The sequence below is a fragment of the Triplophysa dalaica genome, chromosome 12, assembly GCF_015846415.1.
Source record: "Triplophysa dalaica isolate WHDGS20190420 chromosome 12, ASM1584641v1, whole genome shotgun sequence".
Lineage (NCBI taxonomy): Eukaryota > Metazoa > Chordata > Actinopteri > Cypriniformes > Nemacheilidae > Triplophysa > Triplophysa dalaica.
Genome location: NC_079553.1, coordinates 15,210,486 through 15,227,351, shown reverse-complemented (window position 1 = coordinate 15,227,351; position 16,866 = coordinate 15,210,486). Strand labels below are relative to the sequence as shown.

Sequence of the window (16,866 nt, the reverse complement as noted above, 5' to 3'; positions counted from 1 at the left end):
ATTTGATAAAATGGATCCGATTCCTTTCTTATGGATCCGATTCCAGTATTTGAATTAAATTTTCGATTCCCAACCCTATTAATAAGTTGGCAAAAAACTTAATGAGCCTCTCTGAAATGAGAGAGAGCACAAAAGATAAGAAAAAGACATATGGTACCTGTTCAGGTGTGCAGAAGATGTGTGCGTCATCCTGACAGAAGCGCCGGACTCTGGTTAAACCCCCCAGTGCACCCGAGTGCTCATTACGGTGCAATGCACCAAAATCTGCCCAGCGAATGGGCAGCTCGCGCCAGGAGCGCACCCTCTGCTCGTACATCAAACTACATGACGACAAACACACGTCTCCGTTTACACTTATAAAACATTGACAATCACTCTGTCAGAAGAATCTTTGAAATTTAATTTACTTAACTAGATCACTAATTTGTGATTGAATGATTAAATTACAACGTAGGAACAGATATGCATTCACAATGGACTTCCTCATGGACTCACCAGTGGGCGGGGCAGTTCATAGGTTTCAGAGCAAAGGTATGTGGCTCACAGGTCACTGTGAACATATTCTCACTGTAATGCTCCCAGTGTCCTGACCTCTCCCATAGAGATGTGCTGTATAAAGTCGGGGTCACCACCTCGCTGAAGCCCCGCCTCTTGTACTCACTCTGAAAGAATAAGAAAGTGGTTCATATTACTATTAATAATACACTAATATGATGGCAAATTCCAAATGTTATTTTGGCACATGGCATAACAGATACCGCTAATCTGGGTCATCCTGAGCAACTTCATTCCACAAGGCCAAATACAAATGATGGCCACTAAATAATTCTGATATTTGTAATCGTGATCCTGGGTGGTTTTAAATCTTTCATGGGTTTTTTAAAACTTTCAAATCCACCCTTGCTCCCTTCTCGTCTCTCGTTGGAAAATATAAATAACACAATTTATTAAATGTTTCTTTGTTGAAAGCTACAAAAAAAATATCTAGAGATTTGTAATTTTAAATTTAACAAACAAACACATTCAGAGGAAAATATTTAAGTATTTGATAACATTCTGATTCTGTATGCGCTCCTGACATGTCTTATACGGTTTCAAAGCAACAACATAAACGAATGTAAACAATTGTTACTGCGCATGTGTGCATTTGTGGACTGCCCTTAACTTCCTGTACACATTAGCAAATAATAGAGTGCCTGTAGATTATTTCAGATAACATACAAAAGAAACCAAGAAGCACCGTTACTTTGCTAAACTTGTCTCTCCCATGTTGTGAATTTAGCCATTGATACCAAACCCCAACCACTAGATGTCAATGTCCCATACGGTTTGTTTAAATGTGATAAAACTACAGGACACATTCAACAAATTGTTTATTTGACTGTCACGACCCTCACTTGTCACAATACTCGCTTTAAAAGGCACAGTCTGTAGCATTGGCTGCTACTAGTCAAATTTTCAAAACAAATAAATAGGCGTAGCTTGATGATGATGAAGGAGTTGTATTATGAGATTACATTTTAATGCAAGATGACAGGCTAGAAAAAACAAGAGTGGCGTGAAAGACGTTACCACTACTACATCACAATTTTTAACAAGACTCTTTGTTTGCCATGGGGCTGTGTGCGACTGACAATTGGCGAATTACAAAGTGTAGTGAGAGTGACTTGACAGTAATACGTATAAAACTTTTGTTTCTCCTGCAGTTAAAGTGAAAACCGAGGAAAACACAGACATGACACTACTGAGTACAATAGGGATGATACCTGGTACAATTACAAATTTCTCTGATTAATTGCAAAATTGTACATATTGTGCCTTTGAGGGCTGTGCCCTACAAGTGGAATTTACATTATAAACAGTTCATTTTCATGCATGTTACAAGCATGTGTACAGAATGTTGATCTGGAGGCGAACCGTGCTGACGTAGCATGAGGTTTGTACCTTGATAAAGTCAGTGAGCGTGTTGTATATATGAGCTCCTTTAGGCATAAAGAAACAGCTGCCAGGACTGACATCATGAAAGAAGAACAACTCCTGCATCTGTGATATTTCAAACACAGTAAAAACATCAATAAACCAACAGCTCCATTCTGAAATCGACACCATACATTAAAAAACTGTATTAGGACACATACAATTCAGAATGTACAAGGATAATTACTTTATTACATGACAATAATTGTGATATCAACAGCTATGATTATTGATATCGTGTTAAAACTACTCTAGCTTCTCTGCATCTGATAGTGACCGCATATGACGTAGTCTAGATATATTCTTAAAATGGAAAAACAACGTTTTTTGTTGGCGAAATGGCCTTCAAATGAAAGATTACTCTCTAATAAAACCCCAAGGTACTTTACTGATGACAAGGTTTTTATGGAACATCCGTCAATAGTTAAACAGTATTCTTGGTTGTTACATATGGCAGTTTTCAGTCCAATAAGAAACCCTTCTGTTTTATCCGAGTTAAAGGCAGAGGGTGACTGATTTCTAATAGCGGTTGTTGATGTTCAAATCACCAAAACAGACACACCCCTACCCCCATCTTTCGCTTTTGTCAGCGCTCGGCTCGACTAATGTCTATCCTGTGCACCTTACTGCTGATTGGCTACAAGGTTGTTCTCGTACTCGGCCCGACTTTGTCTAAACAAGTGTAATTCGGAAATCGGACACCCCCCATAAGAAGTTGTTATTCATCCAGTTTTTTTGATTATCGACTTTGCATTCCATTATTCTATCGAACTGCTGTGTTTCGTGAGGCTTTGAGGAAATCTAAAGTTGAGTATCATCAGCATAGCAGTGAAAGCTTACCCCGTGTCACTTTAGTATAGATTTATTTACTGTATGCTGTTATCATCTGTCTCCACTGAGCTTGTCTATATTGGTTGATTGGTTCTTGTAACATGGCCTGTTTTGCCCGTACGACATTCCAAAATGTTAAAATATTTTAGTCTCAATGTAGCGCTGACATGTCTAGAAAAATGAGCCCGTCTACATTTAAAATAACGAATTTGTGCTAAATTTGAACGGACTCTAAATCAATGCAGAGATATGTTGAATCATCTGAATATCACTGTTGTCTCATGACTCATAAAGACTTCCTCTGCACTAAACCTGACCTTGCCGATTCGCCTGTGATCTCTCTTCCTGGCCTCCTCTTGTTCTCTTTCCCACTCCTCTTGTTCTCTCCCTCCTGGAAACGCCACGCCGATCATCCTCATGATGCCCGATTTGTCTGTTGAACCAGACAGTGTTACAGGAGATACCTGCAAGAGAGCAGAAATAACAATATTAAGTCAAGCTCGTTTGTACGTTTTAATCATTGAATGTGACAAAAGAGAGTGAGACTAGCAGTCATTTGGTAAGTGTTGCAAGTACAGCAAGTAACACGTTGCCTTAACAGGGAGAAAAAACAAAATCGTGCCAAAAGCTTAATAAAGGATTAATGGAACACATCAAAATCCAATATGGCCTGAACACACACAACCAGATCACCAAGCACTTTTGAACTGAAAAAAGCTAAAGTGGAACAAAACTGAGTTATAGATAACCTTATATCATTGTGTCATAATCGTAAAAATAATGATTGGCTGCGAAAAGGGAACAGAGACTGTAAAAGGAGAAGAGAAAGAGAAATATTTAACATTGCGTGCGGGAAACAGTGGAAAAATGCAGAGGAAATCGTGCAAGAAGAATATAAACACTGTTGCACTGTTTCTGTGACGACAGAGGGCAGGAGGATGCGACCGTCCTCTGTCACGCTATACAAACCACATCAACACAACAAACACATTCAGCTAAACTAAACATGATGACCATCACAGAAGGGCATTAGGACCCAGCATACACAGAGCGTTACCTGCAGCATCTTAAAGGCCTTCAGGAAACCTGTGTGTGGAAGGAGAACACCGGAACACACACCAATACTGTCCCCACACCTGAGAGAGAGAGACATAACATATGACATAACCAACATTTGAACTATTTAAAAGGACAATTCACCCAAAAATAAAAATTCACTGACCCTTTATCCTAATATGGCAGTCAATGGTGGCCAGGAATTGTTTGATTACAAGAAATGTAAACGGATTTGGAACAACTCGTGGGTGAGTAAATGAGGACGGAATATTTATTTTTGGGTGAACTATCCCTTTAAGCAGGATTGTAAACAATGAGGTTTTTTTAAATGGGTGGCGTTTCCAAGTGCGACGTCATAAATCAAATCCTGTCAGTAAGATTAGACATTTACACTCCATATTGCAGATATCATTATCCAAAAAATATGATGACTGTGGTGATGTCATGTAAACAAAAATACCTGTAGAGAGTGACTTTGTTTCCCATGATCTGTTCTTCAGCCAGCTGGAGTCTGACGGCACTGTCCTAAAACCACACAGAACACACTTTTTTTAAAATCTATGACTCTGTATCTATAAATCTATGTGCAAAACCCAACGCAGAAAAATCGTATAATCTTATAAGACATATAAAAGCCATTGGTTGGTTGGCAGGTTGGCAGGTAGGCTGACCTGGAAGATCTCCCTCAGTTCCTGTGCAGTGACCTCAAGCTTTGTGATGGGCATCTTCACAGCTGCCATCTCTTTACACCTCTGTTCCACCTCCATCAGAGACAGATCACTAACAGAGAAACAATTATTACGTTTTCAGATGCTTTTATGCAATTTTAAAATAAGGGGGCATTCAAAATGTTGCCTATTTAAACAGACCAAGAATAAACAACATAACAGACTGCTGAGTCACACGTCAAGAGTTAGAGGGCATTTACTTTTTCTGGAGCAGATAATCACAGTAGAGTCCAGTGTCTGATGTTCCCTCACGACACACTTCAGCATTCAAATAATTCTCCATCACGTTGGCTAAAACACACGCTCCTGTCTGCCAAACCACCTACAGCAGAGCACATAAACACTTACAGATGCTCTCAAGGAATCAGGTTTAGTTCTTAAATAACAGTATGTTTCATAGTACAAACTCTTTAAAACATCAGGGAAAATGTAATTTCTCTTGATATAACTACCTTACAACAAAATCAGAAATATCATACCTGTCTCCCTTCTATTGAGTCAAAGCCCAGCAACTGCAGTTCACAGTCCGCCACAAGAGGGCGTCCAAGATCCCACAACTCCCCATTCACTCTGCCCACAACTGCACCTTTAATTCTGTAAATAGAAACCGATTATTTCACAACAGACTACTACAAACAGTCTTAAGCACTTCATCACACAGATGAGTTTGAGTTTATGTCCTTACCGTTGATTCTGGGTAATCTGTAACGGTGTTGTCATCCCTGCTGAGCCTTTCACTGTTTTTCCGTCAGCCAATCGGATAATCACATCTTGGCCAGGTGCTGTGGGATGTCTGGAGCCAGCTTCAGTTATCTCCACATGTCGCTCACATAAGGACTTGAAAAGCCGTAGCCGTTCTGCAAGGCTGGCAGATGGCTGCAGCTGGAACACACAGAAGATATGTGAAACTGCAAACTAGAGATTACCCATTAATCACTGTGGAAATTATAACACAATGGCCTGGTTTCACAGACACAGTTTATCTTAAACCCGGACTATGCCTTAGTTAAATTAAGATATTTACGACGCTTTTATGAAAATGCCTTAGAAGAATGCATTACTGTTGTGCATCTTGAGACAGAACAATGACACTGATATATTTTAAGATATTTCTGGGCAAGTTTAGACAGATCGCACATTTATTTCAGTCTGGGACTAGCCTTAAACCTTGTCTGTGAAACCATAGGCTCAGTTTCGAAAACAGAGCTTAGCTTAAATCAGGACAATGTCTTAGTTTAATTAGGATAATTAAGTAGCTTTTATAAAAAATGCATTAGTAAAACGTGACTAATGTGGATCTTGACACAGAACAAGGATAGTGACACATTTTAAGATATGTCACAGTTATTTTTAGTTAAGACAGCTCAAACGTGCATTCTAGTCTAGGACTAGGCTCAAGCGTTGTCTGTGAAACCAGGCAATAAAGCTTATACATAAACTGCGTAAACCTTTGGAGTATCAATCACATTATGCCTACCTAGATAAATGTGAGGAAAAAGAAAAAATACAATTCAGAAACGGTATGAAACACTGCCAAAACCAAAACGACAGGAAAAATTAAAATGCGAGTTTATTTGCAAAAACAAATAAGTCTGTTTAAAAAAATATATATACTTTTTTATGTTTTCATGTTTTTATTGTTAGTTAGCTGTATTTTTTGGAGTTATTATTACTTAACAACCTAATTGGTTTGATTCAGACTTGAATAACATCTTTTTTTAAACATTTTTATAAACAGAGTTATCTGTTTTTACAAATAAACTCAAAATAACTTGAATTGAAAATAGGAATTCCTTTGTATTTGTGAAGTTCCTGAATAGATTGTATACAATATACACTACTACACATTACAGTAAACTTAAAGTGAACTTTCATAGAGCCCTTTGAATATTGACTTCAAGTCAAAGTCTAGACACATTAGCTTTTTTACTATTATTCTCAACTGTATAAAATAGTAAAGTCATAAATGCTTGATAAAAAAAAAGATGGACGTGTGGGAATTATGTAGCTACACCCTGCATTATTGCATTCTTTTTAATAGTGTTTAAACTCTCCATGTAAATATTGTTGGCTGCTTTTTTATATGAATATTATATAAATTATAACAAATTATATAGCAATTACACGTATACATACTTTATATCTGTAAACAAAAAATATAATTTAAGAACTTTAGCACAAGAAAACAAAATGCAATACAATGTGTTGAAACATGACTGTTCGTGTTAGTTACGTTAGTTAAAGAAACACAAAAGAGTAAAAAGTATTAATTTATCTAGTAAATTATACACACACACGATTACTAGAAAGGAATTAACTCCGTAATAAAGTTGCAGAATCAAGGGCTTCATTACAATTTTATATATGTTATATACGCTATTACTCTTTTATCATGTGTGATACAAAACACTCGATTATGATCACATAAATATGTTTGAGCATAACGCTGACACTCCAGACTGTGCTGTCAGTGTTACAGCATCACTTTACTGCTGCTGCTGCATGCTACAGCATCTGACATTCACACACACACATAAGAGCTCCTCATGTTATGTACATAATCCGCGCAGACCTGGCTGCTGTGCCGTCTGCTGCTTCGGACCGCTGCTCTCACTGTGGCCTGACACGCGGACCATCTCAACAACAAAGCTAACACCATTTTACACTCAAAGACAGTCCATATTTTCTCCTCAAAACACCAAATGTTATCCTCGCTCAGAGGGCCGCCATGTTACCGGAACTATTACATGACGAAACACCGAGCAACATGATTCGCAGATATACATATGACGAGTCCGGAACCAACCAATGACATAGGACGTCAATAGAGCGTCATGCGCAACTCCCTAAATACATCCACTGACGCCTAAATGCACTGGATCTCCCAAAATCTGTTAGTACACAATGCATTTAATCACACAAACGTTTACACATCCCTCAAAACAGTGACTGTTTACCAACAACGAACTACGTCGATTTCAAAAACGTGAGTGAATGTATGCAGAGTGACAATGACATTTTAAATATTGTACTTTTAACATATTTGACTGCATTAGTCTGTACGGCAGTTGAACTGGAAGAATTTCACAAAATGCACACAATTCGCGTAACCGAATGCGCTTCACAGGTCTTTAAATACTATCAGTTAAGTGTCTGCATGGAAACGCAATTTCCAAATTTAGATGATTCGTAAGATGTTTGTGAATGACAAATATGTCAGCCGAACAGCTAAAACTCAGTATGTATACAATAAAATGCTTAAAATTTCTCCATGAACAAGATAACAGAAGGAATCTGAATATCAGTACAATTAAATTGCATCACGGTGTTACTTACAGATGCATTTACGAATAGGACAGTTTCAGTAATCGAATTACAAGATTAGCTTGACTTTGGGTTGAGGATACCCTGTCCAGTCTCTATTTGAAAATCTAGAAGATAACAAAATGTTCACAAATGTGCAACTCTTATATCAATGCAATCCATTTGCACTTGACTACAAGTCAAATACTGTATACAATACAGCATCTAACGTTAGTTTTATATTACAATTGTTTGATTATATAACGGGTTGTCACAGAAAGTGAGGGAGACACTTGTGCTCTGATTCAGATATGCAGGCTTTGTGAAGTTTAGATTGACATATAATACTATTTGGGCCTATTATGTAGACACATCCAACAATTTAAATAAGAATCCAATATAAGAACTGTAAACGTAATTCACATCATGGAGGTTAGTGTTGTACATAATATTTCTTAAATATAGGAATTCGCAAAAATAAAAAAGTAGCACTAGCAATTGTTAAAGATTTGATTGTTTAGTATCATTATTACACAGCTTACATCAACCCTTTACACCAAACCAAAGTCTCCAGTTGTAACAATCTGTGTATTTCTGTGTAAAAATCATAAATTGAGGTTTACTTTCTCTTTAATTTTTACCAGCCATAATGGCATTGTAAAAATCTGTTGTTTGAGCAACATTTAGTCAACATTTAGTTGTTGCAGAACCAAGAAAAGTGGCTTATGGTATACTTTACCAGTCTTATTTTCATTTAGCATGAAAAAATTGAACACTAACCTGTGGTGAGATTACAGTGACCACTTTTACACTTCTGCCATAATAGATAATGTAACAATAAAGCATGTGTCAGATTCATTCTGAATGTTTGTGACAAACACGCAATAAAACAAATATTGGTAGCAAGTGTAAAGGTATCTTAAATGCTTCTTGTGAAGAACCCTCTAAAGTGAATGCGAATGTACAAAAGACGACACCATACCATGCTCCTTAAATATTAAACGTTTCAGCATTTCAAGAAAATAACTAATTTTTCTCACACAATGCACTACAACAATGTACAGTTTATATTCACAATTAGATAGTGACAAGTCACGCTTTTGCTTAAATAGCAGTGTATCTACATTGCAGGATGTTCTGTGTGCTGTAGCTTTTCAAACATTGCAAAAGTGACATCACATTCTGAAGATGCAATCCATGATAGTGTCACTCTTGTGTCTAGAACACTCACAATTTGAATCATCTGAACATGGTGTTCTAAATGTATGGTCTTAAATTGAAGAATGGACCGATTTGAAAAAAAAAAAAAAAAAAAAGAGATAAACAATCAGAAACAGTGCAGAAAATTAATGAATGAAACCAAACAAAACTTCCTCAACTACCAAATTAAGCTATTTAAAGCTGTTTGTTAACACATGAAACACATTTAACCAGGTTATAGGACTTAACAGGAGAACATTAAATAAAACAAATTACATTTGTTCTTGAATAAAGCATGACGCCACCTGTAAAGACAGTCTTCTTCCTTTCGTTCATGTTTCCCATCACAATGCTTTTATTAATAAGAATACATGGAAGAACTCTATTGGAAATAAATCGCAAGATGACTATTGAAAGCACTTTGAACAAGTGAGTGGCTATGCTATGAATATTTTAACTTTAACTGTAAGGAAATTGTGCCAAACTTTTCACATCTTGGTGAAGGCTGACAAAGCGGTTGCAAGGAGCATAAAGGTCACTACATGCCATCATGGTTGCCCAGTTACTGTATTTAGTCTACGACAATAATTTAATCACTCAAGAAAAAAATAGGAATTCACTTGCTCACAGTGAGAGTGTAACAGAGGTTAAACAGACGAAAAACAGTCCTCTGTGACCTATCAACAGCAGAAAAGTGTTTAACATTGGAAACCACAGAAAACAAGTGTTATAGGGTGAGAAAGTAAAGGAGAAACAGTTACTGGAAGGAAAGACTAGATAAACATTTCTATTTACAAATCGTCAGGTTATCTGACCACACACACCCATGCAAACCACATCCATTCTCACACATTACACCAACTGGAACTGAACAAGATAACCACCTTTTGATTTTCTTCATATTCCACAGATGGTTCTGGATTCACCTCCTAGTTCATCCCTAGACTAATTGAAAACGTTTCTTTACAGGGGAAGTGCTGTAACATGTGGCTGCTCTCGGGCGTGGGGTGTTGGTGCATGTCTATGTACATGCGGTATAAGTCTCACTCTGTAATCCGCAGGTGATGCTAGCTTGTACTGCACTACCTATGGCAGGTCGTGTAGAGTGTTTTGCACTCATTGTAAGCAACTAATAACGAGGGGGCATGAATGGTCTTTTAGGTGTGTTAAAAGGGCCTCCACCGAAACCGGCAGCAGAGCGCTTCGTACCTGGCAGTAGGGAATCACGATTAAGGGAAGATGGGGGCCCTCTGGAAAAGTGAGGAGAGCGAAACGTGCGATGCTGGTTTGGGAAGTGCAGAAAGGGCTGAGGAGAGGACTGGCGGCGGGGTCTCTGATTTGGGGTGTTGACAGAATTGCGGCTGGGGATAGACAGGAGTGGACGTGGTTCTCCAGCTGGAGAAGGAAGAGTAGGTGTGGTTGGGGTAGAGGGTGATGGTGGGGTGGGGCCTTCTCGAATTCTGCCTAGGAGTGGTGGGGGAACTCCAGGGGTTCCAGGGCGATGAAGAGGTGGGGCGTGGTGCAGGGCAAACTGCTCTTTTACTGTACCTGGTCGAGGGGGTTCACCTAGTAAGGAAGAGTGTTGGGACTTGTTGCCCCTTGGAAGGACACTACCACTACTGCCAACTCCACGCTCCACTCCATCTTGACGGAGATTAGGGGGTGGAAAAGGTAGAACACGATCTATGGGTACAAGGATGCCACCGACCATGACGGTGGAGGTTGGGGAGAGGGGGAAGTCTCTGGGCGGGGGTGGGGCTTGAGGGATGGGTGGTAAGGGGGGTGGTGGAATTAGAGGAATGGAAGGGGAGGAAAAGAATGGAGGGGGAGGGTGGTGCTGATGAATGGCATGAGTAAGAGGAGGTCGGGTAGGGTCCTCATTAGCATACGGCGGAGGTGGGTACTGTAACGAAGGTGGAAGATGAGTTGGAGGAGGTGGATGGGGAGGAAGAGGAGGGGCCAATCTTAGCTCCTCTGAATTCTCAGAGCTATGGCTGTCAGATTGGCGTGGAGGTGGTGCTTCCATAAACTCCTCCTCTTCATACCAGGCTCCACCCACTCTAGCACCAGAACTGCTCCCTCTCCTCAAGCCTCTTCCAGTCACGCGAATACTTTCCACCGTTTGGATGCGGTTGCCATAATCAAGAGTCTCGATTGGCGCCCCCTCATTGGAGGTTGAAGAAACAAGAGTCTCAATGCGATGATAGGGCTCTCCATTATTAGCGGAGGTTTTCTTCTCCATTCCATCCTCACCACCACTTGGTTTGCGAGATGCTGCACTTTTCACACTAGAACTGTCCGTCTTTCCTTTTATTTTCTGATCTTGCATGGTGGAAGCTGATGTAATGTTCTGTCCCACTATTTTTCTCTTTACCACTTCTTCCTCTTTGGTTTTGGTCATGGGCTTAACTGGTTTAGTAGGATTTGGGCTGAAGACGGCATGTCTGGAGGATGGTGGTGTGCGGTAATCCCTGTCTTTCCGCTCATTCTCTCCCAAAACGTCTCGTGGAGTGATAACTGCATCCCAGGGATCATTGTGATATGCTGTAGGTGAAAGATTTTGACCTCCAGGTAACCCTGCACTTTGAGGGTCACTGAGAACATGGGGTGTGTCCATGATTTCATCCTGGGTAGGGGTGCTACCACTTTCATCTCGGACAGGGGTGCCATCAAGGTTATCCCCACCAACAAGAAGTGGGCTATTGCTTCCCACATCATCCAGGCCGAGACCAAGAGCACCAAAACCAGGATTTCCCTGAAGGAAACTGTTTATCTTAGATTCCAGGCTGGGCAGTGCTGGAGCAGACATGGCAGCCTCTCTTGCACTTTGTGTCTCCTTTTCTTTCCTTTTTTGTTCTCGCTCTTTTTCTTTCATCTTCTCCCACTCTTTACCTTTCTCTTGCTCAGACTCTCGCTTGAAATTGTTGCCCGTGGGCTTTGGGGTCTTCGGTGTTGTTGGGGTGGTTGTGGGGGAGGTCACTTTTGGAGCAATAGTTGAAGTGGATGACGAGGATATGGATGAAGAGGGGAGGGCGTCTGTAGTTTTGAGAGAGCCAGAACGAGCTGAGGAAAGGAGAGAAGATAAACCTGCAAGAGAGATTTAACAGATATCAAAAAGTTTGTTTAAAAAAATTCAGCATATGTCTGTTTAACAAGTAGGGTAAAAGTTTGTGTTCTGTTACTCAAATTCAATATTCTTTGATATCAGAACAAATATAGTTGCCATCCTGGCAATCTTCCTGACTAGCACTTTCTAGCCACATCGGTACAGCTCCTCTTCACCTAAATGTAACTAATTTGAATCCAGCATGTGTTGGCCTCAGTTAACTGTGTACCAGTAATGTGTCATACCCTGCCGGTTGGAGCTATGAGTCTGTGATTTAGCTAGAACATTCAAGATGTTCCCGGGGGAGATGTCCACTTTGGACAGGATGCTAGCCAGAGGGTTGGATAAGGGAACGCCACCAGGGGTTGAAGGAGCTTTTGAGGATGACGCTTGGCTGGATGGTGTAGTGGGTGTACCAGGGGAAGGACGAGAAACAGGACTCACACCTGAGTTGGAAAAAAAGATTAAAACACTTAAGTAGCTTTAATGGAAACAGACACAACAGTAAGATCCCTTGGTTCCCAAAGTATTTGTTCAAAGTATCAGGTTTTGAACAAAGCTGTCAGCCACAGGATGAATCACTTTACAAATTTTCATCAAAAAGTTAAAAGGGTACAAACAATGTACTTTAATTTAATATACTTTGTATATTCTGTGTATTTTTCAACTAAATCAAAGAACTGCCATGGAAAACTTACCCGTGGTTTTCATTGCGTTGGAGAGGGAGCTCAGAATAGAGCTGATCTTGCCCAGATCCACATTGGCCAGGTTTACCTGCAGGGGGGAGGGGCTAACCACAGGGGCAGGCCCAGGTGTGTTGGGTGTGGTATTTGCAGGGGATGTCTGATTTGTTACAGACCCAGATACTGTCTTTGTTGGAGTTGCCAAGATTTCTGGTGGTTTGGAAGTGGCGACCGGAGAGCTTTTTGAGGCTGCTGGATTTGTCTTGGACAATTTCTCCTTCCTCCCATCAACTAGATAACAAAAAGTATCAAATTACACATTGCATTTTATTTCATACCCCTGCAATTTTAAGAAGTCTCAGTGGGCAAGACTAAAACAGAAAAATACTGGTATATGAAACCCTTCAACACTCCTAAGCCAATCTATAAAAACAAATGAAAATTAAGAAAAAATGTGGGTCATGACATGGTAATTTTTTGAAAAACCTTCCCTAAAATCATCCCAAGGGAACAGAAAGTTCTTTGTATCTGTAAATTACCCATAGATCATGTGAACAATATGTGCCAGTATTTTTATTTTCCTTCACATCCCATGTGCTGTCTCACTCTCACCAATGATACCAGTGTTTGCTGTTGTTTCCTCCTCCTCAGACATGTCCATGTCCTCAATATCTCTATTGTCTTTCTGCTGCTCCAACCCTCTTTCTCCATCTCTGACCCCGATACCTACGCTGCTCCTGGAGCTCAAGCCGTGGAAGGGCGACTCAGAGCCGGTAGGAGAGGGGGCGTCCTCGGAGGGTGATGGGATTGGAGAGTCATCCAGACTGGGCAGAGTAGCTTTTAGAGCATCCAGTTTACGCTTTAGACCAGAAACACGGTTGCCGAAAGCCTTATAAGCCTATAAGAAGCAGTGAGAGGTTAGAGGGAATCTAAATGTATGTGTTCCTTAGATTATAGCACTGATTAAGGCTATGTCTTTTTTATAAGAAAATTGCTATTACTTTTCAAAACCATCAGATTGGATGATCAGTTCTAGACAATAAATAAGGGGATTTTTTTTTTCATATCCTATTTTTCCATGAGGGAACCATTCACAAAGTAGTAGATAAACTTAAGAAAATCAAGAAACGGACTCACATTTGCAACAATTTTAACTTCTTTATACTGCATTTCATAAAAGATGTCTGCGTTTCCCAAAGCATCCTGCAGCGAGGGTCCTGACTTCACCTGATCCTCAAGAAAAGTCACAAATTCCTGTAGTTTTGAACTTCCCTCCTCAAAGTCTTTTGAGAACTTATTTCCTCCGGCTTTATCTGTGGGAGAGACAGAACACGCTTGCTTTTCCCCATCCACTCTTCAGGCAGTTAAAAAATGTTGTTCAACTGACAAGTTACCTTTCAGTCTCTTCAGGGCCTCGATGCTGCAGACGTCCACTCGGAGAGCAGCTAACTGTTTTTCCCTCAAATCACTCTCCTCCAGTGAACGCTTGTATAATGCTAAGTGCTCTATAAAGTCAAGCGGCTGATAGACAACAGATTATTTAATTACATAAATAATAACTTATAAAAATGACAAAAGTGAAAGAGTGATAGACAATGACTTACAACAAACTCTGCAACAATTTTTGATTTCAAGGCAGTTTGGGGGTTTACTGGAGCTGAAGAAAGGAAGACCGAACAAGGTTAAAGGCATTCTTCTTTTGAGTTCTGTGCGTTGTATTCTTTGTGTTATAGAGGGGTTTGGATCAACATGGGAAAGTTAATGGTACCAGAATATTTATTTTGGGCTGGACTATTTTTTAAAATACCTTAAGGGTTAAGGGTTTAAAGTATCTTAAGGAACAGACTAAAATGGGCTTTTAAAGCTCAGCTTAACTCAAACTGGATGTGTGTAGATCCGAAACTAACCAGGAGAAGGCTGCTCTATCTCCTTTTCTTTCTCCTTTTCTTTCTCTTTCTCCTTTTCTTTCTCTTTCTCCTTTTCTTTCTCTTTTTCCTTTTCTCTCCCTTTCTCCTTCTTCTGCAGGCTGGTCTTTAGCTCAGAGATCAACTCCTCAGGATAAACGTTCCTCTCCTGCCAAATGCTGAAGATCCTTTCCACTGACTTACACACTTTAGCATCCCTACAAAACAAACACAGAGTAAGGCGAGAATTACGAAAGCTCTGCATTAATCACATTCATTCACACTTGTAATTCCCTCACTTGACCAACAGTGCGGCGACTGGCAGAACGTCAGCGAAGGAGGTTCTGTAAATGATGGCGTTTTTCCTCTTGCAGTTCTGAATGACATCATTAGCAAGGTAGAAGAGATTCAGCCTGTGACTGGCGTCCGCTGCAAGGGGGAGACAATGAGTATTAATGGTAACTACAAACAGCTTTGTTTTTTTGAGTGAATGACAAATTTCTGCTATTGTGCATTATTGTGCAGCTGTATTAAAATACAGTATGTATTTTTGTTAAGAGAGTAGAAGAAAAGCGAAACACAGCTGAAACAATACCTGTAAGAAGAGTAACTGAACTCAAGGGATGGATTTTTTATGTTTGTTTGAGAATTCGATAGGTCTGAAGAATGAGTACTTAAGATCTAAGGCCATAAATGGGGGGCGGGGCATATCCATCACGGTAATAATGAAAATATTTGAATGAAAATGCTATTGCAGTTATATTTGAAACCATTTTTAGGGCTCAACAATAAGGAGTGCCCAGTGGACCGGGGCCAGCATGAGAGACCCTCAGGCCAGTTGCAAGACATGTCACTTGCCCGATCGGGCCAGTGCTGTATAGTAACGAAAGTTTATAATTTGCACGTTTTCGAGCCTTAGCTATTTAAATATCATTAAAAAGACGCAAAACAGAACTAAATTCTGTTCTTACGGGGTGTTAGAAATATGCGGGTGGCCAGATGGCAGCAACTCAGAAAACGCACAAAATCGGGATGTAATGATTCACCTTAATATGTGACAGTTGGTCGGTTGAGACATTATAAAAATCGCAATACATATTTTAAACAGCAGGTCTGATATTTCTCAAAGTAAAAGTTAGGAAAAGCACAGAGAAGTCTTAGTTTGTTTATATTAAAGATACTTTGGAATTATTCATTTTTTATTTGATTTGGAATTTGCAATTTAGCTTTGTTATTTGACATAAAATATACTTTTCTTCTACAAAGAATTAAGCAGCATTAGAGAAATAATAAAAGGGCAATTGTTCATTTTACCTATTCTGTAAAAAAATTGTGATTAAATCGCATCGCGAGATCAGAATCGTGAATTGAATCGCATCGCGAGCTGAGTGAATCGCTACATCTCTAGTGCAAAATACTGAATTGAGTTCTCTTTCACGTCTACTTTCTCCAACACAGACATATGCACATAAAATGATGCCAAAATACACATATTTGGAAGTATCAATGTAAAAGTAATCCCTTATGACTTACATGACATGAAGAAGGACAATTGCACTTGGACTCAGTTGGGAGCATCCGTTGCTGCATGCGAGTACACCCCGAGTCAGAACAGCTCACGACTAATTCAATTATAACTTATAGTAAGATTTCATCTATCTTTCATTCAAAACACTGATTATCATTTGTTTTTGTAATTTTGCAACAAAATACTTTGGTAACTTGTTGTACTGGTTAGTTGTCTTCAACAATATTTGAAATTTCTGTGAGAAAGGCTAATAGTTTTAATGATATAATAACCTTATTTATTAATATTACATAGGCAAAACCAGGGCTGTACGTTAGCTTTTTTTTGCACATAGCACTGGTGCTACATAAGTGTTATACATCACGTTAAATACTATTTATTTGTATGTCGCTATTGATTGAAGCTATTGTATCAATGCAGCTTTTACGAAGAATAATCACTAAAAGCCATCAGGTCTAGCGGGTTGTTTGAGAAATGTGTGTGCCCAGAGAGTCAGAGCACAAGTACTAAACCGAGTTCTGTTTTACGCCTACTTACTCTGAAACACACA

At 39.5% G+C, this 16,866-nt stretch overlaps 1 protein-coding gene and 1 long non-coding RNA gene across 5 annotated transcripts in view; one reads left to right on the top strand and one right to left on the bottom strand.

Moving 5' to 3' along the window:
* The window catches only part of LOC130432842 (threonine--tRNA ligase 2, cytoplasmic-like), a 38,379-nt gene that overhangs the window by 6,439 nt on the left and 15,074 nt on the right, over window positions 1-16,866 (bottom strand). The window contains exons 1-11 of one of the 3 annotated variants that reach the window (XM_056762392.1): window positions 7,165-7,384; window positions 5,278-5,474; window positions 5,072-5,186; window positions 4,793-4,914; window positions 4,536-4,644; window positions 4,325-4,389; window positions 3,866-3,944; window positions 3,126-3,272; window positions 1,945-2,043; window positions 496-662; window positions 158-320 (exon numbers count right to left, since the gene is read on the bottom strand). In XM_056762392.1, coding sequence (XP_056618370.1) covers window positions 158-320; window positions 496-662; window positions 1,945-2,043; window positions 3,126-3,272; window positions 3,866-3,944; window positions 4,325-4,389; window positions 4,536-4,644; window positions 4,793-4,914; window positions 5,072-5,186; window positions 5,278-5,474; window positions 7,165-7,251 — 1,350 coding nt within the window. In that variant the 5' untranslated portion in view covers window positions 7,252-7,384. Of the gene's footprint in view, window positions 1-157; window positions 321-495; window positions 663-1,944; window positions 2,044-3,125; window positions 3,273-3,865; window positions 3,945-4,324; window positions 4,390-4,535; window positions 4,645-4,792; window positions 4,915-5,071; window positions 5,187-5,277; window positions 5,475-7,164; window positions 7,385-8,944; window positions 12,183-12,446; window positions 12,648-12,899; window positions 13,176-13,496; window positions 13,783-14,021; window positions 14,198-14,278; window positions 14,406-14,488; window positions 14,542-14,791; window positions 15,007-15,087; window positions 15,218-16,866 lie in introns of those variants that run through there. The other 2 variants (XR_008908490.1, XM_056762391.1) reach the window with 2 other exon arrangements.
* LOC130432845 (uncharacterized) lies at window positions 7,467-15,722 on the top strand. 2 transcript variants are annotated; one of them, XR_008908492.1, is made up of 5 exons: window positions 7,467-7,578; window positions 14,524-14,565; window positions 14,910-15,024; window positions 15,099-15,246; window positions 15,568-15,722. It is a non-coding gene; the product is annotated as an uncharacterized LOC130432845 (long non-coding RNA). The 2 variants fall into 2 exon arrangements; XR_008908491.1 differs by having other exon boundaries at window positions 7,468-7,578; window positions 14,520-14,565.